This window comes from Perognathus longimembris, chromosome 1 (genome assembly GCF_023159225.1).
Source record: "Perognathus longimembris pacificus isolate PPM17 chromosome 1, ASM2315922v1, whole genome shotgun sequence".
Classification (NCBI taxonomy): domain Eukaryota; kingdom Metazoa; phylum Chordata; class Mammalia; order Rodentia; family Heteromyidae; genus Perognathus; species Perognathus longimembris.
In genome coordinates, this window is record NC_063161.1 from 97,316,100 (window position 1) to 97,342,081 (window position 25,982).

Genomic DNA, 25,982 nt, shown 5'->3' on the forward strand with positions numbered 1-25,982 from the left:
TTTGTGAGTTCATTGGAAATGAAGTTGTAAAGGCTTTGTTGCCTGGGCTGGCTTTAAAACATGATCCTCCAGATCTCAGCTTCTTGAGTAGTTAGGATTGCAGGTATAAGCCATCCAACCAGTGGTCAGCTTGCCTATAACTGTTCGTCCAGTATGAGAATCCTGTTCATCGAGCTTTCTTTCCTCTGGGGAATATTTATCAAGTCACTAGAAGGTGTCCTCTAGGCCCTAACTTCTAAACAGAATCTACTTCCCATATCTTCCTTTTGCTTTTTTCTTTAGGTGAGTCCTCCACATTCTAAATACTTTTCACCTGGTCTTTTCAACTTCAACCTTTGCTTGCTCATTTTCAAATACTCAAGGTGAAAAAGAAACCAAGAAGTTCAAACACAGAGCTCTCCAAATGCTTTGCATGGCCTATGTAAGTGTTCCACCATGCTCTGAAATAAAGTTGAAGGTCTTAGACCTTAGATCTTCATTACAAAATAAGAATCCAGGCACTGGAGACTCATGCCTATAATCATAGCTATTTGGGAGAAGGAGAATGGGAGGATTGTGCTTCAAGTATGGTCCTGGCAGAAAATTTCACAAGGACTAATCTCAAAAGTAACCATCAGGCTGGGCACTAGTGGTTTATGCCTATCATCTTACACACTCATGAGGCCGATTTCTGAGGATGCAGACTTGAAGACAACCCTGGGCAGAATATCTATGACATTTTACCTCCTATTAACAGCAAGATGCTGGAAAGGAGGTGTGATTCAAATGGTAGAGCACTAATCTAGCAAGAATAAAGCCCTAAGTTCAAAGCTCACTACAAGGAAGGAAGGAAGGAAGGAAGGAAGGAAGGAAGGAAGGAAGGAAGGAAGGAAGGAAGGAAGGAAGGAAGGAAGGAAGGAAGGAAGGAAGGAGAAAGAAAGAGAAAGGAAAAAAGGAAGGAAGGAAAAAAGGAAGGAAGGAAGGAATGAAAAAAGGAAGGAAGGAAGGAAGAAAGAAAGAAAGAAAGAAAGAAAGAAAGAAAGAAAGAGGAAGGAAGGAAGGAAGGAGGGAGGGAGGGAGGGAGGGAAGGGAAGGAAGGAAGGAAGGAAGGAAGGAAGGAAGGAAGGAAGGAAGGAAGGAAGGAAGGAAGGAAGGAAGGAAGGAAGGAACGCTGGAAGAGCTTTATTTTAACCTATCAATCTTCTACCATAAATAGCATTTTTCTTTTCAAGATTCCACCCACCCTCCTGGAAAAAAAAGTCATCACCTCACCACAACCACCACCATCACCACCACCATCACCATCACCATCACCATCATCATCATCACAAATGAATAATACCAAGATTTTGTTGCCAGGCATCAGTAACTCACACCTGCAATCCTACCTACTCAGGAGGCTGAGATCTGAGGATCACAGTTTGAAATCACATCAGGCTGGAAAGTCTCTGAGATGCTTATCTCTAACCATGAAGAGCCAGAAGTGTAACAGTGACTCAAGTAGTAAAACGTTAGTCTTAAGCAAAAAACTAGGGACAGCACCTAGGCTCTGAGTTCAAACCCTATGAAAAGCGCATGCGCATGCGCATGCGCACGTGTGAGCGCACACACACAGTTTTTATATTTAAAAAATCATAAAAAGGCCATTCTTATTTCTCAGCATCAAGGATGTCCTTGAGATCTTGCTCTGTTTTTACATGTACATTGACTCAGAAGTGCCATTTGTGCATTCCAAAAGATCCCAGAGTAGTCTCCAAAAATATAACCATCATTGCTTTGATCAAATGGCACTCATAGGCAGTAATCAGAATAACAATTTTCTTCCCTTGCCACCTGTTAAAGCCCGTTTTTACAAGGCTGTTATTTCCTGTCCTTAGAAGAAATAAATCTTGGACAAATTTCTTAGTTGTGTTCTGGTTCTTCTCAGCTAGCAAACCCATTTGGGGGGGGCCACAAAACAGTCTTGGTCTAGTAATTAATAACAGTCAGATAATCACAACAAGGCCTTCTTAGCTGTCCAGGAGTCTGAGGGAAGGGAAGATTAAAGCATGTGGAAAAACAAAATCGGCCAGTTTCCCCTCACTCCCATCAACTTTCTTCTGCAGACTTTCCTGCCTAGAGGAGGTGGTAGCTTAAGAAAGAGGGAGAAAAGATTTAGCCTTAAGTGAAATTCATCAGTTTGGTGAAATATTCTTATTAAAATAGAATGATACCTGCCCAAAATATTATATGTGTGTGTGTGTGTGTGTGTGTGTGTGTGTGTGTGTGTGCATACTGGGCTGTGATTACATTGTTTAAATCCCACTTATTCAATGTAGCTGTTACACATGCTTTAAAAAGGAAAAAAAAAAAACCTTCCTGCCTTTCTTTTGCAAATATTTATTAAGAAGTCACTAAGTGCTGGGCACTGCTTTACAAAATAGGGATGTAATAGGAAACAAACGAGACCAAAGTCCCTTCTTTTGTGATTCTTGTATCCTAGTAGTGGGAAATAAACAATAACTAAATTTACAATGTGTCTAGTGACTTAAGTGACACAAAGAAAACTAAGGAAAGTCTGTAGACAGGGAAAATAAGAATGCCTCTTTAATATGCAAATAAATAACTGGCTCATTGAACAAGTTGAAGTTGGGAGTACACAGAGTGGAGAAAAAAAAAAAAATTCTTCCTCCATCCCTGCTCTCCTTCCTCATCCACTCCTGCCCCTCCTCTTCCGCCATCCTAGCCTATCCTTAGTCATTTAGAGGGGCTGGTCTTTCTCATACTCAATGAAATATAAGCCCCAGGGCTTGTTCTGGTTATTCTGGGATAATATAAAAGTTCTCCAGCTGTTTCTGTCCCAAGGGTCTTATTAAAGTAAATAAAATAGCCAATCCTACGAGACATTCAAGACTTCAAACTTCTTTTTAAGTTAAAGAATCTTATTCCTTTACCCACCTGGATTTGTTATGACCTGTTCTACTGGGGGAGGGGGACATATATAATTGGCTTCTTCTCAGCTGTGTTTCTTGGCACTTTACTCTTCAAATTTCTTTTGTCCTCTGAGTGGCAGAGTATAAGGATAGAAGTAAATGTGATGCAAGAGAGGCTGGTTCCTCTAGTTATGTATATATTTGACCTTTTTGACACTGATAGATATTTGAAGCTGACTTCTTTTTTTTTTTTTCAAATTTTTATTATCAAACTGATGTACAGAGAGGTTACAGTTTCATACGTTAGGCATTGGATACATTTCTTGTACTGTTTGTTACCTTGTCCATCATACCCCCCTCCCTCCTCCCACTTTCCCTCCCCCAACCAGGTGTTCAGTTCACTTACACCAAACAGTTTTGCAAGTATTGCTTTTGTAGTTGCTTGTCTTTTTTTACCCCGTGTCTCTCAATTTTGGTATTCCCTTTCAATTTCCTAGTTCTAATACCAGTATACACGGTTTCCAATATACTCAGATAAGATTACAGAGATAGTGAAGCTGACTTCTTAGTTCCCTTCTGGTAGACTTTAACATCCTGTCTGGGAAAAAAAAAATCAATGGCTTTTCTCATGATACAGAATGTTTTTTCTATTGGATTTAAATGTCCTACTTTGATTCCTAGAAACCCAGCTAGTCTTCTTCACATCCTGCATCAGGGCAGGCTCTGAAATGGCTACATATCATCCTTCTCTTCCTCATGGCCCTCACTCAAGCAAACCACAGAGGAAATGGATTCTTGCTCTGCCTGTCACAGACATGTACCTCTGGCCCTTTCCTTCTGTTCTACTTGTTCAGACAGATCACCAGGTTTTGTGCCTATATGATCACCAAATATCCAAGAACCTTAGCAGGCAAGACTTACAGCATGACTCTTAAATTCTTCTTTTTGCTTCTTGTGTTTCAGTCTTCTTCATCTGAGGGTGGGACTAATGGCACCATCTTATTTGAACATCTCCCATAAGTAACCTAATACTTTACTTTGGCTTGTGAAACTGCTGTTATATTCTTGACCCTTTGGAATCTTAGCCAAAATGTAAGCACAAACAATTCTGCTTTAAGTATTGTCACCAAAAAAAAATTATATTCACATTAACTTTTGTAGCACAATTTAAGTGCCAAAAGACCTTCAATCAGCTAACCAGAATCCTTAGTGGATATAAGGAGCACAACTCAGCAGCAGTCTTGAGAAAACCAGAAATGTTAAGGTCATTCAAGAAGGGGAAAAGATAGGAAGGACTAGCTAGCATGTGTGTGGGCATAACTCATAAACAGGACAAAAGTTGTAGCTAAGATGTAGGAGATCAAAGACCCAACATGCATACAGTGAGGTACAGATTTTACCCAAGACAGACCAAAAACTTATCAGATTGCATTGTAGGAGGATAAGAGAGACATGGCAGGGGTTGGGGATTTAGCACAATGGAAGAGCACTTGCCTGGCAAATGCAAGGCCTTGAATTTGGTCCTCAACTCTGAAAAAAAGGAAAATCCAAGGCACTCATGACAGAGAAATTTGACCCTGTTAAGAGATATTTTGTGAAAATATTCAAGAAGTTAAGACTGTTACCTCTAGATAAACAGAAAGCCCACAGATTGGGAAAAGATCTTTACTGGCCATACAACAGACAAAGGTCTCATAGCTAAAATATATGCAGAACTAAAAAAATTAAATTCCTCCAAAACAAAACAGCAAAAGAACCAACAGCCCCCACAACAAGTGGGCTAAAGACTTAAAAAGAGACTTCTCTGATGAGGAAATGAGAATGGCCAAGAGACATATGAAAAAGTGCTCTACATCACTGGCCATAAAAGAAATGCAAATCAAAACAACATTGAGATCCCACCTCACCCCAGGAAGAATGTTCTTTATCAAGAAAACTAACAATAATTAATGTTGGAGGGGATGTGACCAAAAGGGAACCCTACTTCATTTTTGATGGGAATGTAAACTGGTTCATCCACTCTGGCAAACGGTATGGAGATTCCTCAGAAGGCTAAACATAGAGCTCCCCTACGACCCAGCAGCCCCACTTTTGGGCATCTACCCAAAAGACCACAAACTGTAACACACTAAAGCCACCAGCACAATGTTCATTGAAGCACAATTTGTCATAGCTAAAATATGGAACCAACCCAGATGCCCCTCAGTAGACAAATGGATCAGGAAAATGTGGTATATATATATATATATATATATATATATATATATATATATATATATATACAATGGAATTTTATGTCTCTATCAGAAAGATTGACATTGCCCCATTCGTAAGGAAATGGAAGGACTTGGAAAAAATTATACTAAGTGAAGTGAGCCAGACCCAAAGAAACATGGACTCTATGGTCTCCCTCATAGGGAATAATTAGCACAGGTTTAGGCTAGTCACAGCAGAGGATCACAAGAGCCTAATAGCTATGTCCTTATGAATGCATAAGATGATGCTAAGTGAAATGAACTCCATGTAATGGAAACGACTATCATATCACTGTTGTAACTACTTTCAACGTGCTATGTGTAATCATAGCTTCTATTGTTGATGATCCTCTTGTATCCCCTTCCTGTGGTAGTACCCACACTATCACTGTATTTTATCTGAGTACATTGGGAACTGTATATGCTGGTATTAGAACTAGGGAAGTGAAAGGAAATATCAAAAGTGAGAGACAAAGGATAAAAAGACAAACGACTACAAAAGCAATACTTGCAAAACCATTTGGTGTAAACCAACTGAACAACTCATGGGGGGAGAGGGAAAGGGGGAGGAGGGAGGGAGAAGGGGGGAATGAGGGAGGAGGTAACAAACAGTACAAGAAATGTACCCAAGGCCTAACATATGAAACTGTAACCTCTCTGTACATCACTTTGACAATAAATAATAAAAAAGACTATTACTTCTGACTTTCCTATACTTTGTTTCAATTTCACCTGATCTCAATTTCTACATGTATGGCACCCCCCTAAAGAGTTAGTAGCCTAGAGAATGAAATGAGGTAGTGTCAAGGTAGCTGTCTTATTGAATGGATCCTACTGTATCAGCACAATGCAATCAGGAAGCAAGTTGATTTTAATCAACCTGTCCATTCCATCCTACATGCACAGCTAGTTTTTTCCTTCCTCTGGAGGGAAAGAGATTGTAGACTTATCTAATAGTTTTTCACAGCCCCTTAAACTTCAAGGAGGATCGCATTCTTAAGAAAGTTCCCAGTCTAGTGATAAGTTTTATGATATATATATATATATATATATATATATATGCTTCTTTATTCCTGGATTGGTGATCCCTTAGACTTGGGAGCCTGCAGTGAGTTGAGCTTTGGTTAGCTGTGCTGTTTTCCTTGCTGCTTCTTTTCTCCCCTTAAACTCTTGCCAGGTCTGGCTGACCAGAGAGATAGTGTGAAAGGCTTAATACTAACTAAGCTGGCCTGTACTCTCTTAACCTTCACTAGTGTCCTGGAGCTTGGAGGACATTCAAATTAACAGACTCCTCTTTTCTTTGGCACTTAAGTGTTTGCAATGATTCTCTTAATGAGGATTCATAATGGTGACTTGCTAGAAGCAGGCAAAGATTTCTCTCCTCCTAGATAAAACAGTGTTACAGGGGCTCTTTGACAATTGCCTTTGCTTCTCCTGAAGGAAAAACCACTGTTATGATTGACTTCATTTTGTTTCTCTGGCTTGTTCTTTGACATCCTCCTTTATCTCAAATTCCAGAACAGTGGAGCCTGCTGATCTATGACTAACACACTATGACTAACCCAGGAGGTGTCCTCTCATTTCCAAGATAGGCAAAATAATCTCAGGACCGGAAGTGAACATCCCCACCCCCACTCAACAATCATGATTTTCCAGGGCCAGCACAACATCACAGAAATAATAGCAATTCCTTGAGCATTTACCATATGTCAGTTCTATAGTTTGGGTGTTGAATTTACCCTACAAAAGGTTTATGTGTGAGAGGTTTGGTCTCGGGAATGGTAACATTGTGAAGTGACGGCGCCTTCAGGAGGTGGAGCTCTGTAGGTATCCGTAGGTCACTGGGATGTGCTCTCAAAAGCACCTCCAGTCCCACAGTCTCCCTTCTGCTCCCTCCAGTCAAGGTATGGCTGCTCATCTGGACATGCACTCCTGCCTCCTTCCCCAGAGACACAAACCAAGAGGATTAGGTGATTTGGGATTTTGACGTCTGTCATCACCAGCCAAAAGAAATCTCTCTCTACTTTCAAAGGCAAGCTGCGCCAGGTAGTTCATTCTAGCAATAGAAAACTACCTAATACAGCCAGGCACTAAATTAAGCACTTTGTATTTGCTTTACATACCTCCCTCCCCCATAGCATTAGAAAGTAGGTACGTTTTACAGGAAAGTTTGGCGAAGGACACACTGGCTAAGTCACCTGCCAAAGTTAATAACCAAAGTAAAGATGGCTGCGCTAAAACGTCTTCATCTTGGCTCTCATTTGCATGGCTATGACAAAGAGTCCATCCAGCCTTTCAGAAATTAACAACTACTTACTGGCGGTTCCTCAGTTCCGAGTCGATGATACGTTGAGTTACACAGGTTTACTACTTGGTCCATACTCTCTGTATCATAATCTTTGGGGAAACCTTGTCTATCTTGGTGCCTTCAGAAAGAAAATTAAGATTCCATGAAGAGATAATTCTTATTTATTATGTATTGCATTACAATTTTTTTCACGGTTCTTTTTTATCAATGCATTACAATTTTTTTAATTATCCGATGAACACTGATTATATTTGTGGAGTTATTCAAGTTATAAATTGAGTCTATGACAAAGAATTTTCTACCACTCTTCAAGTAGCTGGGGCTATTTCCTGCAAGCAGCTTAGAACATTTGAAAACCCAATAATATTGCAAAAGCACTTGGTATCCACACAGTAATTATTCAGGAACTCCAATGAACTGAATCTTATTTAATAATGTAGATTAGTTACTGACTGTAAATTCTAAAATAAGACATGGTAATATCTTAGAAAAGGAACTTGCCACTTTAGAAATTCTTTGAACCATAAATTTTAATTATAACTATTTTTCAAAATCAGACAACAGAATAGTCATTCATAGTGATTGATAACCCATGCTTCATGCTTTCTAAAGAGTAGTTAGATGAATCTGACCATTAGCCATAAGCAAAAAAAAAAAAAAAAAGGAAAAGAACCATTCTTAGAAATATACATGAAGAAGAAAAAGTTCTAAACATCTTTTCTAAAAGAGCAGTTGAGAATAATTAAAGGAGAAGGAGAAGGAATGGAAAGGAAGTTCTATGCTGGTAGCATAAGTTTTTGATTTATGAGAGTAGCTACTTCCATAAAGCATTCTTCAGTGAAATGAAGCAAACTGAGAGCAGGCATCACTCATAAGAGCCTTTATCTGGGATACCAAACTGGCTTGCATAAGAGGCACTGGAATATCTGAGAATTCAACCATCTATCCATTTGCTCATTCAGCCGATATTCTTAAAAATCTATGTGGTGTGATTTGAACATAGTTCAATCTGAAACTCAAGTTGACATACTATGTGGCAGTGGTAGGAGATGGTGCCTTTAATAAGGTGAGGAACACATTAAGGGGGACTAAGACTTTCTCTCAGGACTAGGTCACTTCTCACACTACTGAGTTCTCACCTTGTCAAAATTATCTTTAAGTAATTGTACAAAGTAGTTGTACAAAGCTGTCATTCAACAACCTAGCTTATGAATATATTGTGTCTTGATCAGTGTCACCCCTCTCAACATTCTCAACTTTTGAGGGACAAAATTGTTAGCTAGAGAGCAGTTTGGTATAAGCTGATGCCCCCATTTGTGTTCGCATCTTTTGCACTTGCCTGCTGCTCTTGTACTACTTTTTTTTTGACATGTGTGATGTGCCATGAGGCCCTCAGCAAATGTGATCACCTGATCTTGGACTTCCAGCTTTCAGAACCATGAGTTAAAACAACTTCTTTCCTTTATACATTATCCAGTCTCAGGCATTCTCTTACAGCAACAGAAAATGGACTGATAATACTCCTCATACCAGGCTTTTGGTTGGAAAATGAAATGGGGAGCAAATCTGATGGAGACTTCATTTACTTCCAGTCCAGCCAGAGACAGAAATAACTATATAAGACAAAAAAATCTACAGTGTGGGTATAGTGCTGTGCAGACAAAACAGCATTTTTAACCTGAGCCCAGTTAGGTCCTGGCCCCCTGCCTCCATCTCATCAACCACTGCACTAAGTTCTCCTAACATCCTTTGCCTCCCAATTCTGAGCATGAGACAAAGCTCCACGGTGGAATGTGAGAGCCAGAAAGCTAAGGTGGGATAGCAGGCAGAATACTAGCATGTGATTCTTCTCTCTTTATACCTGGGCATCAAATTGAAATAATGCTTTTTGATAACTTATTAGCATTTTCATGAGAGCCCAATAGAAAGTTCTCACCTGCTAGGGTTAGTGACATCAAACAACATTAAGAAGTTGTAAAGTGGACAAGTCCTCAGGTCCCAGCTCTGTGACCATAGGCAAGTCACTTAGCATTTCTATGCTTCCCTTTACATTTCTGCAAAATGGTAATAGAAATAATAACAAAAAACAGGTGCCAGTGGCTCATGCCTGTAGTCCTAGCTTCTCAAGGGGCTGAGATCTAAGGATAACAGTTTGAAGACAGCCTGGGAAGAAAAATCCATGAGAGTCATAATCAGCAGAAAGCTAGAAGTGGCGATGTGACACCACATTTAGCTGAAAAAAGTCAAGAGACAGTGCTCAGGGCCTGAGTTCAAGTTCTAGTACCAGCCCAAAATAATAATAGATAAGAGAAAGAGAGAGGCAGAGACAGAGATACAGAGAGAGACAGACAGATAGATGGACAGGAAAAGAGAGACATAAAGACAGAGAGAGAGAGACAGAGACAGTGCATTCTATTTAAGATTTTTATAGAGGTTAAATGCAAGAAGAAAGGGCCTATACTTTGAAGTATCACAGGCATCTGTGCATAGTAAACACTGATTGGGCTTCAAAATCTGATGTATGACAATTGCAACTTTAGTTTTTCATAATTGAATTCAATTTCTCTTTCACCTTCATCTCTACCCAGATGTGAAAAACCTTACCATCAGCCCAGGTTAAGAAAGTATGAGGTTCAGAAAAGTGCCTCCTCTCACAGATCTATCCATGGCATTGAACATAATGGTACACAGCTGGTACTATTTATTCATCTCCTTTTGAGAAAGGCCTTTTAGGTTTACTGCCAATTTTAAAAAGTGGATTACTTGGTGTGTTCGCTATACATTTTTTTCTTATCCATTCTGAGTATTAACCCTCTGTCAGATGAATAATGGAAAGCATTCTCTCCCTTTCTGTAAGCTGTCTCCTCACTGGCTTCCATTGCTATGCAGAAGCTCTTTAGTTTGATATCATTTTATTTGTCTATTCCTTCCTGTTTCCTGTGCTTTAAAGATCTTGCCTCCCACCCCCTGCCAATCCTTGACCTTCCCAATGTCCTCTATATTTTATTCTAGTATTTCCTCTATATTTTATCCTAGTAGTTTAATGTATTACATTTAAATCTTTAATCAATTTGAGACTATTTTTACACTTGGTGAGCAATAAGGATCCAATTTCATTCTTCTATACATGGATATCTAATTTCCCCAGCACCATTTATTGAAAGGATTTGTTTCTTAAGTATTGCATTTTTTATGTGGCTCTTATTCCCCTAAACTGAGTTCATAATGCACTAACAGGTTGAGACCATAGTATGAAAAATTCTGCTCCAAATCAATAGGGCTTGAGTAGTTCGTTTGGGGGAGGGGATCTATTTTCACTTTCAACTTTCCACAAACACTGCAAACAAAGCAGATATGTATTTGTTAATATTTGGAGACTTTTTGTTGTTATTGAGACCAGGTATTGCAATGAAGTCCATGAACTTGGAACTCGCTCTGTAGCTGAGACTGTCCTCAAATTGCATTTCTCTTGTCAACTTCCTGAGTGTTGGGTTTTTGGGTTTACATCATTAAGTCTAATAGTGACTTTTTTGTTTTTGTAGTATCACAAGTTCAAGATCATCCTGAGCTATCTAGCATGACTATCTGAAACAAAAACACATACAAAAATGAAAAATAAAACCCAACTAAGTACAGTAGCTCAAGCCTGTAATCTTAACTTCTTGGGAAGCAGCGATTGAGGAAATAGCAATGCCAGGCCAGCCAGCACAAAAAGTTTCTAAGACTTCATCTCAACAAATGTCTGGGCAAAGGTGGCATATGCCAGTTGCTCCCAACTATGCAGGGAAGCACAAATAGGATTGCATTCCACACTAGCCCAGGGAAAAAGTGCGGCCCTAAAGTGAGGTCTAAACCTCAGTATCACCAATAAACAAAAACAAAAAAATCCCCAGACATGTAATTGTAGCATCTGAGTAGGGTGGGTTGTTAGCAGTGTGAAAGCTGTGAATGATAGACATCCTGGTGCACAGGCAATCATGCACAACAACAACAACAAATCTGGCCTCAAATACCATTAGCAGTGAGGCAGAGAAAGCTATGGAGAACAGCTGCAATCCCAGATTCTTGGGTCAGTGATTTCCAAAACATTGCTTCATAGAGCAGCCAAGCTTCCTCCCAAAATAAGTAGGAACAAATATAAAACTGTCAACTGTTTATTTTGACAAGCACATTCAAAATGAAAGAATCATCTATCTTCTTTAAAAATAAGATCTTTAGGGGCTGGGGATATAGCCTAGTGGCAAGAGTGCCTGCCTCGGATACATGAGGCCCTAGGTTCGATTCCCCAGCACCACATATACAGAAAACGGCCAGAAGCGGCGCTGTGGCTCAAGTGGCAGAGTGCTAGCCTTGAGCGGGAAGAAGCCAGGGACAGTGCTCAGGCCCTGAGTCCAAGGCCCAGGACTGGCCAAAAAAAAAAAAAAAAATAAGATCTTTAACATCAAAAACTCAGCAAAAAAAAATCTCAATCCTTCCAATGGAATACATTCAGCAATGTGTAAATATGCCCTATTGTTACTGCAGTTTCTCTATCACCTTGGACTAGTGCAAAGGTCCTCATTGGCTAGTCTCTTGCATATGTTAGTTCATCCAAGCATAAATTTGACAGCATTTAACTTAATTCAAGGCCAAAGATGATGGATATGGGTAGTATGTGCCAACTGCCTAAAGGAAGACATGAGTCTTCAAAGGCAGTTGGACATTCAGGCTGGGAGGAAGGTCCCCAGGACCCCTTATCAGCAGGGCCAGCATTTTTCCTGAAGAAAATCTTACTTCCACTGAGGATCTTATTCTATCAAGACCATAGCTGAAGACCATAGTTGTAAATAGTTCTTTATAAAAAATATTTATCAGCATGGTACAGGTGGCTCACACCTGTAATCATTGCTACTCAGGAAGTAGATATCTAAGGTTTCCAGCTAGAAGCCAGCCACAGGAATGTCTGTGAAACTCTTATCTCCAATTAACTAGCAAAAAGCTGAATGTACAGCTGTGGTTCAAGTGGCAGAGAACTACTGTCCTTGAGTAAAAAAGCTCAGGGACAATGCTCAGACCCTGAATTCAAGTCCCAGGTCTATCATACGCACACACACATACACACACACACACACACACACACACACACACACACCAAGATTTATCTGAGACATCATTAATTACCAGTAGATGGAACTTGTTTTCTCTACTGTTTGTGAGAAAAACAACATAACAGTGTTCAACAACATTTTCTGGAGGCCATTGTTTTGGAAAAGCTTTCTATACCAGACCCTAGCAGAACAGACCAAACCAGAATGAAATCACCATGCTAATTCTACAGAATCCAACAGGACAGTTTTCCAAAAGCATAGGAGACCTCAGATTACCTGATTCAGCATGATAATAAAAGAATCAGGACTGAAGAGAAGACTGATGGAGCAAAATTCAAACTGCAAACTACATAAAAAGAAGCCCCAAATCTGGACTGTGTTGCCAAAAAAAAGAAAGAAAGAAAACAAACGTGATGCTTGGGATTCTTTAGAGGACTCAGGGCAAGAGAGGATATTGTCTGTGAGGGCAAAGTCCATCACGGGAGGCCCCACACTGGACCAATGTCCAGCATATCCAATTATATCAATAGTTTTGTATCCAATATTGTATCCAATATCCAACTATTGTATCCAATAGTTTTCAGTCCCTATTTAAGCCCTCTACCTATTTCCACCTTGAGCCTGGCCCACTGCCATCCCAAGTCATAACTTATCAAGAAAATCTGTTGAAACATGGGGTATCCTCCATAAGAGGTGCACAAGTCCTCATCAAATCAGATCTAGAAGCCCCCCTGAAGTAAGATGCAGAGAAACTTGAATCCAAGACACAGTAGAGTTCAACCACAGGATTCTCCTCACAGACAAAAGACAGGTTACACTAGAGTTTTCCTAGTCTCATGTTTACACGAGAAAATTAAAGGTTTACAGAGAAACCAGCACCACTGTTACTGTATCACCTTTAGCTTTGTTTTATAGGCTATGTTAATATATCTGCCATTTCCCTTAGCCTAAGAGTTTCTTAGACACAGAGTTTGTTGTGGGTTTTTTTATTCTTCTTTGTGATCTCTATGACTAGCATAGTCTGACACATTGTAAATACTCATTAAATCTGCCTTGATTGATTGATTGCTATCCCTATTTTGTAAGGGAGCTTAATATAAATACTGAAAGCAAAGGCTTTCAAATGTGTCCATAAAGTTAAAGGGTGATCAGTCTGTATCACACTCACCAAAAAGAAGTGATCACGCATATATACAAGCTTGTTCTTTGCAACACCAGCTTGTCTCCAGGGGAATTATAAATCTACTTGCTTAATGGGAAAACTCTCAATATCCATATGCATCTCACTGACTCAAGAGGGGAGTTTTGATCTGAGCAATACCTGGCATGAGAACAATGAGAATCTGAGCCTGGTGATAGCTCCTGGTTACTTGACAAGAGACACATTTTTTTTTCTTTGCAGATTTCAAAGGCATTAAAAAATGTTTAGTTAAGGCTCCAGATGGCAGAATATATTAACATTAAATTTTAGAATTATTAATGTAGCTCACAACTCTGCAGTCAGCTATTGTGTCTCTGATGTAAATGTAGCATAAATGAAAAGAGAAAGATACCTTTTCTGTTAGGTTTTACAATCATCTGCTATCTAAGACCTTAAAAGAAAATTACCCTTGAGAGTCAGCTATATTCTCTGACACGTTAGAAGCACAAAACCAATAGAAGCTGAGACTGTAAAGAAATGTTTGACAAACCTCTTCAAAGCTTTCATGAGCAAAAGATTTATATGTCAAGGTAGAGTTATTTGGTGGCATATCTACCCAACTGACAAATGAAGATTTTTAGATAGATTTCCAGTGTCAATAAAGAAAATCTTATGTTTGGAGGAGAAATAATGACATTTCAGACTTATGAAGAGGGATTTTTGTTTCCAATGTGTCTCATGCTATATGAGATTTGTACATCATTACCATGAAACCACAGAGCTTGAAGCTCCAAAAGAAAGTCATTTTTCTAGACTCAACATATATCGAATGGCATGTAGATAAGGCCAATCATTATTATAAATTTTCTTAATAGAAAAGCTTTGAAACCCAAGGCATTGTGGAGGACACAGAAGGAATACAACAGAAGGAAGTGTTGTCTGTCTTTATTGTTAAGTAAACATCAGTCTGATGAACGTCCAAGTAATGACTCTGATCATACCGTAAGGAGCATGTATTGCCTATAACCAACTGTCCGACCTGGGATAAAATGGACAAAATTGTCAAATGGCATTAGGTCCAGATGAATTGACCGTGGGAGGGTACTTTCCATCTGTGCATGAATTCTAGCAGGACCTCTGACATGCCTTGGCCTGTATCTTTCTCAAAACTCCAGGGGAATTGGGGGCAAATCTGAAAACATTACATTCACCACTCTGACTTTGACATCAGTCAAACACAGCCAGAGACAATCTTTGCAAAGTATTGGTATTTATCAGAGGATTGTTTAACACGGAAAGAAAAATGGCAATTAAAAAACCAGGCAAGGGGTGGTGACATTGTCCAAAAATAAATGTACTAATTACCTGACTTAGGAAACAGTAACACCTGTGCACATCACCTTTATGATAACAATTTTAAAAACAGGCAATTATTTCAGACTATTTCATAGTCCTGGCAATCGAACTTAAGCTTGCTAAGCAAGCAATCTGCCATTTGAACCACTCCTTGAGTACAATACATACCTCTTTGAAGTGTAAAGAATGTCATGAAATCTTAACCTTTAAGAGAGTGTCCACAAAGGTCCATCAATTTACTGAGATGTATTCCCACGAGGAAAGCAGGTGTTACTGGGGTCTGAATGCTGAGGATTCCTATCCAATAATGAGGGGAAATTCACTTGCTCTAATTGAATTAATGGATCTCTTACAGATTTTACTATCCCATCCTTATTGTGCCAGCCACTTAAAAACAAGTTAACCTTAAGGTACTGACTCCAGATGCATGCCATCTGTCCTGTTAGATGCCATGGCCTGCTAAAGGACTAAAAGCCATAATTCTTGCAATCACATACTTTATATTACAACATACTCTAAAATAAGAAATTCCAATACATATTTCCAAAGACTCTTGGAGAGGAAGTAATTCTCTTGTCAGATGAAAACCAGCACACCATGCTTTAGAGTTCTCTGGAAGATCTCAGGGGCTAGAAATTATAGCTGATCCAAAAAGCTAAGTTAAATGCTCCTTGAGTATTCTTCTAGAACATTGGCCTACCCTTGATTATAGAATACATCACAGTGTGTTGTAATTGGTCCCTGAATCTTCCCCACTGCTGACTCATAATAATGTTTGATGTCCTAATGACATAGAGGCCAGTCACTATGAAATACTTAGGCCAGCAAAGTATTGTTAATATAGATGACAATAAATATATTTTAACTGTGTGTGTGTGTGTGTGTGTGTGTGTGTGTGTTGCTAGCACTCCAACTCAGACCCTACACATTCTAGGAAAGCACAGAGCTATACCCACAACCTTTAGCAAATATACTTTAAGAAGTGTCATTCACATTTATTAAATAAGCTCTTCACTCATTATTTAGAAAGGAAATAATGGGAGAAAATGAACAATGACTAGAAGAAAATAACTTTACTTAATGTTTCTAGCTCCAGTTCAAACTTTTTTTAAGTGTTTACAAAATTGTGATTTTTATTTCAAAATATTCTTCCTCTCATTTTCTACAAAAGAGGGCTAAATTATTTTCCCTAATATTTATTTAGCAATAAATAAATGACATTTATTCTTCCATTTAGCTGATCCAGGTACAATTTGATTAGGAATTTAATTAATATCTTAACAAAGAAACAGAGTATATATTCCAGCCAATTAATTACCTTTGTATCAAAAGTTAGTCAAACCAAAGTGTCATTAGTATGACTAATGACAATTAAAATTCAGTCATATTTTAAAATGAGATAAAGGGAACAGATCAATAAAAGATTATAGTGCCTATCAAAAATAATAACACAATATTCAGATTCACTCATAAATCATTTTTTCAAAGCACCACAAAAACATGCTCACCTCATTGATACACAAGATTTCTTTTTTCTAGTCTTTATATCTAAAGTGAATTGTGTGTGTGTGTGTGAGACAGAGAGAGGGAGAGAGAGAGAGAGAGAGAGAGAGAGTTCTGGGACTTGAGCTCAGGGCTTGTGCATTGTCCCTGAGCTTTTGTGCTCAAGTGCTCTACCACTTTGAGCCACAATCCCGTTTCTGGTTTTTTGTTATTTAATTGGAGATAATAGTTTTATGGACTTTCCTCACTGGACTAGTTATGAAACACAATCCTCAGATCTCAGCCTCCTAAGTAGCTAGGATTACAGATGTCAGCTACTGACACCAGGCAAGGTCAACATTTGGGGAGGGGAGGCTAAATTCAAATTAACATCAGAGGTTGGAAACTCCCCATGTATTAGCGAGCCATATATTAAGTTTTTGCTACAAACCTGAGTGTTTAGAATTTGGAATTCCTTCTCTAGTATAGTACCTACCTCTGGGATTACCAGCTCAGCAATCTTCCTTCAAGGTCTGCCCACCCTGCCCCATAGTCATTGGAGAACTGCCCTTGTTTTCCTTTCCTCTTGCCCACATGATCCCAAACAGATATTTCACACAGGGATAGGAATCTGGCCTATTTTTAAAATTTGGAACTTAAAATATCTTAAAGACAAATTTTCTTTGTGAGATAAAGGTATAAGTGATCAACTTTGGTTATAGTAGCCTTGTTTCTCATAGTCTGTCCTAAGACAAAAGAAATCCATTACAAAGAGGAAAAGAAAATAAAAATGAAATGAGATTTGGTAATATCCTTTGCTCTACTGATCCTAAGGTCCAGTTGTACCTCTGCCCTCCTTATCGGATGTGAACACTGGGGTTCATTTGTTCTATTGCCTGGGCTAGCACAAAGTGAGTATCTGTCACTTACAACCAAAAGAATACTGATGCACACACATAGAAAATAGTACCAGTGATGGTGAGCCATTATTTTGAGGGTTTGGATGTCACTACGTCCCACATTCTTCTCAACTCCTTCCTCACCCCCTAGAAAAAGATCCTCAATGAAGTACAAGGAGAAAAACATGGTGACTATCTAAAGAATGACTACAGCAGCATTTTGGTGAGGAGAGGGCTGTGGTGGGTACTGTCTAGCTAGGAGATGCTCCAATGGATAGGACATTGGTTTCAAGACAGAGTCCCCTGCATACAGCACTATTTTTTTTTCCCAAATTGACACATGCCCACAAGGAAATGTCTGTTTTATAGTCTTCATCTTCCAATGGTTAATTTTGCACCCAAGTTGTCTTATTTTTGTATGTTGTTAATATTCTTTTTTGAGTTTTTGATCTTTAAGTAGTTACATAAGCTAGTTGACAATTAACAAAGCAGTTTATGAATACCATGCATTTCCATCCATGTCACCCCTTTCAACATTCTCACCCATTACTCCTCTCCCCACCTCTTCTCTCACTCTTCTTAATTTCATAGGCTATGCATTGAATTCTTTTTTGTTGTTGTTTTATTTTCATAAATGTCAGCTAAATTGGCAAACCTTCCCACAAAAGTCATAGTATCACTATTCTCTAACTATTTATTTTTTGAAACAAATACTGTTTGGAAATTATTTGGGGAAAAATTTGACGAGAATTTCCTAAAAGAGAAAAGTATTGACATAGAATGTAGTCAGAGCAAAAAAGACAAAATCTTCTGAATTTTCTCACAAAATAGGAAATAAAATGCCCCCCTCTCAGAAAAAAAACTACTTCATTCAAAAACCATTTGTGAATAGCATGCCCATATTGAGGGAGAAAAACGTAGAACTAGATTAAAAATAACAGTGCGTAGGAGCTATCATTATAGAACACAGACAAGAATGAAGAGTAGTTAAACCAAAGATGTATAGCATCCTCCTTCTTACCAACATAAACTAGCAATTAAAAAGATATTTTAAAAAGACTCATAAGCCATTCAGAATGAGTCAGACTGAAAGATATGAACTATTGTGTCTACATTCTGATGGTTTAGAGAATGTTTGCTTTGGGGATAAAGCTGTAGAAAATGTTATACATTTTTAAAGTAATTTTAGTTTATTATTACTGTGGAGATAATGCATGTTAAGGCAAATATACAAGTAGCTCAGTGACAAAAAAGGATAAATAGTTCAGTCACCCACCATTTGGTGATATTTTATGGGATGGATATTGTTCCAATACAGATAGATGCTTTTGTTTTTTTGGCCAGTCCCGTGGCTTGAACTCAGAGCCTGGGCACTATCCCTGAGCTTCATTTTGCTGAAAGCTAGCACTCTACCACTTGAGCCACAGGCTTTTTCTGTTTATGTGGTGCTGAGGAATCGAACCCAGGGTCTCATGCATGCTAACCAAGCACTCTTCCACTAAGCCACATTCCCAGCCCAGCAAGATATATTTTTAACCAAAGAAGGGCTCTAGTACACACTTGTTTGGGGATGTATTTATAAATATATTATAATTTTAATATTAATCATTATGCTTTGGACCTCCTATTACAAAAATAATGTATGTTCTAATAAACCAGGCACATCCTCATTTTTCTTGGGAAGAGTGAATAGTGTTGCAACTGAAATATAAACAAAACTAAACTACTGACAGTGAACCTCTAACTGGAAAAAATTAAAAATTTCAATCCTGAATATTTTTCTTGGAAGTCGGATGTTGTTGTGAAATTAAAGTTCTAAATTCCTTAAGTGTCTACTCACAAGAGCCAGAGGTTATCGAGACTATCACGAGGAGAACAACCTTATATAATTTATCTTCTAAAAAAGGCTACTTTAGAAAGTGAAAGAAAGGAAACTTCCAGAGTATCAGAGTGTGCCATCACTTTCTCTATAGAGTACTTGGAGGAAAGCTGACTAGAGTAGCCAAGTGCCATCTATGGACCACCATGTTGAGGGATGGAGTCTGGAGTGGAAATGTCCGTGGAGATTAATTAATCTTTAGTCACAGCTGGGGCAGAGGGAAGAGAGAGCCTGACACAAACATCAGCAAGACCAGCAAAAGCCAAGGTGCGACTCAGCCTGTAAGTAGAAACCCTAGCTAGATCTTCCACACACCAATAGAGCTCACAACAGCAGACATAGTAGTAAGACCCAGATGAAAAGAGCAAGGATAAGACATAGATTGGGAGGCCTCACCCAATACTACCACTACTAATTGTCACATAACTCCGTACTTTTGCAACTACAGATGGCATGGGGGGATAGAGAATGTGGAGGAGGAGGAAAAACTGGGAAAGAGTGGGTATTGTTCTGAAAGGGACTATTTTAAACTAAAACAAGCTGTTGAAACTCAAAGAGATAGAGATGACCTTTAATTGGCATGTTTGAAAATTTTCTCTAGTAACTAGCAGTCAAAAAGTCAGGAAGGTTGGCTTTAGAAGATAAATGCTATCTATTTATCTGAGTTGTATGCAGATTTTGAATTTTGCTACCCGCTAGGAATAATAAACATATTTCCATAGCCTTGGTTTTCTGTTGAATGCTTAGTTGTCTATTTATGCCCACATAATATTATGGGTCTGGAACTTTTATGTTAGGAAATAAAAATACTTCTTTAAAATATAAACATGTCTTGTCCCTGCATGAACTCAGTCTCTTTAACACCTGCCATCAGTCCTTGAGGGTAGGACAGGCACTGTAAGAAGGAACAACATAAATTTCACTCTTGCTTTCAATTCTTCATTCCAAAATGGAAGCCTCATGTGTTAGCCTCTTTCAAGGTCATTTATATAGACATGGCCAGCATGCCGCCATGCTGTCCTGTGGCCTTGACACCATAGCTGTGAAAATCAACTGGTTTTAGTATGTCTTGTGCTACACTATATATAGTCTTTTGCCTCAAGGTCTTTTTAAATTATATACCATAAGACTCTAACACATAGTGCCTTGTCAATGTCTCTGTATTCTATCAACTTAACCGTTCATGTATTTGATAAACACTTGTGGAGTCCTCATCGTATCTTTATTCCTTACTCTAAAGCTTATTCTCAATTGTTGTTCTCACTTGACCATAAAACCCAACGGAACTGCCTTTCTCCAGTTAAAATATGTTGTGTGCATGAAAACCATACAACCAAACTGTTTTTAAATGTGCACAAAAATAAACTTTCTTCTCAAGATTGCAGTTCAAAGCTAGTACAGGTAGAAAAGTCTGTGAGATTCTTATCTCCAATTTAAAAAAAAAATCCAAAAGTGGTGCTGTGTCTCAAGTGGTAGAGCACTAGCCTTGAACACAAGGAGACTAGGGGACAGTACCCAGACCCTGGATTCAAGCCCCAGGACCAGCAAAATAAAAATATAGATTTTCTCTTGTGAGACTGAGTCTATCAAGTTAAAGTTTGGAAACTTTCTAGAAAGAAAGGCTCTATGGGGGGTGTAGGAGGTAGGGTATTGGGGAGAAGGGAAAGTGGGGGAAAATCAGGGAGGGGTGACAAATTTTACAAGAAATGTACTCACTACCTTACATATATAACTGCACATCACCTTGACAATAAAATTGAATTTTTTTAAAAGGCTCTAATGAAATACAGCAAAGGAGCAGGCTTCAACAGGTGGTTAATAAGCACTTTTTGTTTGCTTGCCTTTTTATTCTAGTTCTTAAGCATGCTTTGGAGATGGGATGCTTTGGGAGATGAGAGATGGAATTGCTGCCTGACTCTAGCTTGGCCCTACATGATGTGAAGGACTATAAATACTTCCAGGTAAATGCCCAAGAAAAACCAATGAAAATAAGAACAGTTGGTTCACAAACTATACATTTGTTTTCTGGATGAGAATACTAATGATATCTTGGAGCCTTAAAACTGGGTTATCTCTCTCCAGTGAAAGTGGAGTGCCTTAAAAACATACACAGACTCCATGTTCAGATTGCACAATAGAGTAAAAATCTGAAGGGTTCCACTGAAATATTAGTTTCCTCTTTAACTCTAATTTGTTATTCATGCCTAAATGATTTACAAAAAATCTTTAAAACAATGAGGCTCCCCTAATCCATAATTATCACATTTGTTGTTTTTTCCCCCTTTTCCCTTTCCTTTCTGTTTTCCTTCTATTGGCATATAAGAAAATGAGTTGGAAGATGTAAAATACCATGTTTAAGGCAAGGCGTAGGTAAGAATTAAAAATAATTGAAGTTACAAATACAGAAAAATTAACCTGAGTCCTTAAAATGGAGTGTCACCATGGAGACCAGAGCAGACACTATCTCCATGGAGATCTGAATAACTGGGTTTGTTGTTGGTGTTTAAATTGTTATCACTTGTTATCAGAGGCCAATTTTGCCAAGGATAAGGTAAGAGTGAGTGAATGAAGTGAGCGAGTGAAGAGTGAGCAAGAGAGTGAGTGCACTGGCCTCTATGAGAAATGTACTACGGGTGAGTGGTAATTATCCGGGTTCTTCTTATCCTATTCCAGTGAGTGGGAAGACGTCTCACAAGATAATTTTACCTTAAATCAGAATTTCTAACAGAAACATCTGACGGTGTGGATCCACAATGCTACAGGAAGCAATAGTGAAAGATGATTTCTAGAAAAGATGCTCATGACTCAGAAGCACCCAGGCGTAATGAGGACAAAATGGCACCACAGAGTTACTACTCTAGCCACAGTGAAGAGGCAGCTCTTTGGCAATGTCTTGTCCCAGATATGGACCAGAGAACTCCCTTAGCAACAGTCCTAAGAGTATTACTTGCTTCTGTCTATCATACCCAAGTGTTGGTAATGCACATAGTAAAGCTAAAACAGCCTTCTCTTGCATACCAGATGAGAAACTAGAAAAAACCCAAAGGTTTAAACTATATAATCAAAAATAACACAGAATTTCTCTCAGTTACAGATTGCACCTATAGGCACAGTAACTTAACTGATCAAGTAACCAAATGGCCAACCAAATAGTGTACTATAGATGTTAGATATTAATTGATCATCTTAAATAATAATAAAAGGTATTAGCTAGGCATTAGTAGTTCACACCTGTAATCCTAGCTACTCAAAGGGCTGAGACCAGAGGATTGTGGCTCAAAATTAGCCTGGAGGAAAAAGTCTGTGAGATTCCATTTCCAATTAGCAAGCAAAATTCTGGACTGGAGCTATGGTTCAAGTAGTAGAAGGACAACTATGAGCAAGAAAGCCTCTGGGTTCAAGCCCCAGCATTGGTATATACCACACACACACACACACACACACACACACACACACACATTTTTAAGACTTAACAAAAGTTTCACTATATCATTAAATAAATCAGAAGAAGCTAACAATTATAAACAAAATGCATAAAGGCATATTTAGCCAGGCTCCAGTGGCTCATGCCTATAATCCTAGCTAATCAGAAGGCTGAGATCAGAACATTATGGTTTGAAGCCAGCCCAGGCAGACAAATCTATGAGACCTTTATCTCCAATTAACCACCAAGAAGGCAGAAGTGGAGGTGTGGCTCAAATGGTAGAACACCAGCCTTGAGTGAAAATGTCAAATGAGGCCTTGAGTTCAAGTCCCACTACCAGCATAAAAGAGACAAATTTTTCTCGCGGAAATTATGCACTAGAAATTTATCAGCACTGAATTTTCTTCAGCTTATTTTTAGTGTAGATGTTGGTGACTGGTTGGACACAGAAGGAATACAAGTGTGCCAACTTCAGAAGCCAGCTTCTGCCAGCTTCAGAAGCTAGTAATGCGTCTCAGTTCCTTAGTCAATTCTCATTATTTGCATGTTCCATAAAGTTGATTCAAGAAAACACTCTTTTAATAAATACTGGAGCATTTTTTTCTAGAGAAAACAAGGTTGGTTCCTGTGAGCCTCTGATCATAATATATTGACTAATTAACATTGAACTTAATACCACCAGCATTACACTTCATACCTAAAGAAGACAACACTCAGGTCATTACACTCATTACACTCAGGACATTACAGTCCTCTTCTGCTTAGGACTGCACTTCAACATAATGTTTGGGGACATTTTAACAACAAATGGCACATACTCACGAACAGCACATACCTACAAAAATGTAGCATTGACTAGACTGTGATAAGAACATTTGTGTGCCATGTCAGAGCTAGACCAATAAGGCAGAGTGTTTCTTTTCCTTGAGCTTCATTGAGAATATGCATGGGAGGAAATTTCTGCCTTGCTGTTCTGTAAGCTTCTGAGTGACTATGAAAGTGCCTCAAATTTTGACTTTGAATTACAAATAAATTGTAATTAATATGTGGAATCTGCAAATAGTGAAGATCAATATCATTTGTCAAGTAAACGAAATCATTTTGTTTCGCATGATGCTGCATCTTACTATACCACGACACTGGCCTGTTTTCTCTTTGAGTACTCTTATGGAGCTCCCACTCTGCCTTCCAAACATTGCCTAGAAACACACATACACACACACACACACACACACACACACACACACACACACCAACCATCTTTTCCTGATACCTTCATCTCATATTCCCATATTTATTTTGCACAGAGCAATTCACACCAAATTAATTGGCATTAATCTCCTTACTGGACTATCATTTCTTGAGACCAATGACCATATTTTAACAACACATGAACAAACTTTATGGTGCTTACTGTCCTGGCTAGATTGTACTTCAGACACTGTACCTCCTTGATCATATGGTAATTCTGTCACCACTGTTTTTACAATGGCAGACACACAGCTCTAGAAGAATCAGGTCACTTGGTCCCTTGTCTGTCACTGGGTTGTTCTTCAAACTTAGAACCCAAGTTGACTATTATGCTATCCTAAACAGTGCCTTCTAATGTAGGTTATAGTATATATATATATATATATATATATATATATATATATATATATATATATATATCCAGGAATGATGCTATGAGCTTTGTACAAGTTACCACATTGATCATTTTTGTGTTTCTATCTCTGTGTTTGAGCATGTTAGCAAAGTGCATGGCACAATAAATGCTCACTGGGTTGAATTTCAGTGTTCTTGCTTCCAAATCTTCTGTCCAGAACCAGAAAGCCCTCTGTATTTTCAACAGGTGGTGGGGCTGATACACAGTATTCCACTACCCTTTCTCTCCTCATCAGATTCCTTACTTATCCTACATTTATACTCTTCTGGTGGACTTTCCTTTGTATGTCTATGTTCTTCACAAGGGGGAAGTACTTGTTTCAGAAAGTAACTTCCAGGCCAAGGTGTGGTGATCTAAGGCCTCTGGGACAGCAAGTCGTGGTGTGTGCCATGAAGCAGCTCCTTCTGGCTGCTCCGCTCTTATTCTAAGCCTATGCATGACTCTTTGCTCCCTCTCCTCCCATTTCACTTTTCTTTTCCCTTTGAAAAATTATCCTTAAACAGTTGTACAAAGGACGTTCATCATGTCTGAGAGTACAATGCATCTGATTCAATATCACCTCTGTTTTCTTTTTCTCCTGTCATCTTTTCTTTCTTGCCCCTTTATGCCTTTTCCTTCTTTCTCTTCTCCACTCTTTTCCCATTCTCTTTTGTGTCCTCTCCCCCCCTCGACTATTCTTCCCTGTCCTCTTCGTGCCTCTCCTGCCCCATATCTCATTTCTATTCCTTCCTCTCCCAGTACCCAGGAGGAACCTAGAACAGATGGCTCACCAGGAATACACCAGCACAGGCTTGGAGTATTTCTTGTCTTGGGAGCGGAGGGTCAGAGAGCCCTTTCGCTCCATCAAGTCCGTGGGTCCGATCTCATACCAGCGTTGTTTACTCCATGGGGAGCTAGCTATACTCTCCATGCCCACGCTGGAGGTGAGGACAGACCTCAAAAGATTTCCCTCCGCACCAGTCCTGCCCCAGCCACCTAGGACTGGATTATGCGTCCCTCGTCTCCTAAGCAACCGGAGGATGGGGGTTTGGCAACGTAGTGGGAGGAGTCAGTGGAGGGGCAGTTCCTTTCCATCTCAAGAGTTCTGTTCCCCTCGTCTTTGTAGCTATGAATAGAAAACTACATTTCCCAGAAGGCTAGTCAACGGCTGCCCAGATACTGGGAAGGGGATTGCATGCTGGGAAATGTAGTTTCTCCGATCTGCCAGCCTTATTTTAGGAGTGGTGAGAGTTAGGGGACACAGAGGGTCAGTTAAGAACTAACAGAACCTGAGCCCCAAGCTGGTCTATTGAGGCTGTCATTGAAGAAATTGTTTTTCTTGTCGATCATTAGTTTGAACCATACTTCTGTGTATTTCTTCCACTAACAGAGAGTAAGAGAGCCCCTTTCAAATACTGAATTGTGTCATTTCTGTACAATTTTTCTACCTGTCAGAGAGGAGTAGGATTATTCAGGAAATCAGTAAAAAGTTTGAAGATAAAAAGGCCTGGCTCTAACGTCATCTTTTCCCTCAACTTTTCTGAATACCAGTTTTCCACTGAAAGCAGAATAGGGTATTCAACTTTGGAGTGGGGTGAACAATGATCAGGGTCCT

The 25,982-nt window shown here is 39.0% G+C and overlaps 1 protein-coding gene across 1 annotated transcript in view; it reads right to left on the reverse strand.

The window, feature by feature from the left end:
• Cfap95 (cilia and flagella associated protein 95) overlaps positions 1-25,298 on the reverse strand; it is a 60,705-nt gene extending 35,407 nt beyond the window's left edge. The window contains exons 1-2 of the mRNA XM_048347405.1: positions 25,159-25,298; positions 7,464-7,572 (exon numbers count right to left, since the gene is read on the reverse strand). Of these exons, the coding sequence (XP_048203362.1) occupies positions 7,464-7,572; positions 25,159-25,298 (249 nt within the window). The remainder of the gene's footprint in view (positions 1-7,463; positions 7,573-25,158) is intronic.
• Positions 25,299-25,982: the final 684 nt, after the last annotated feature.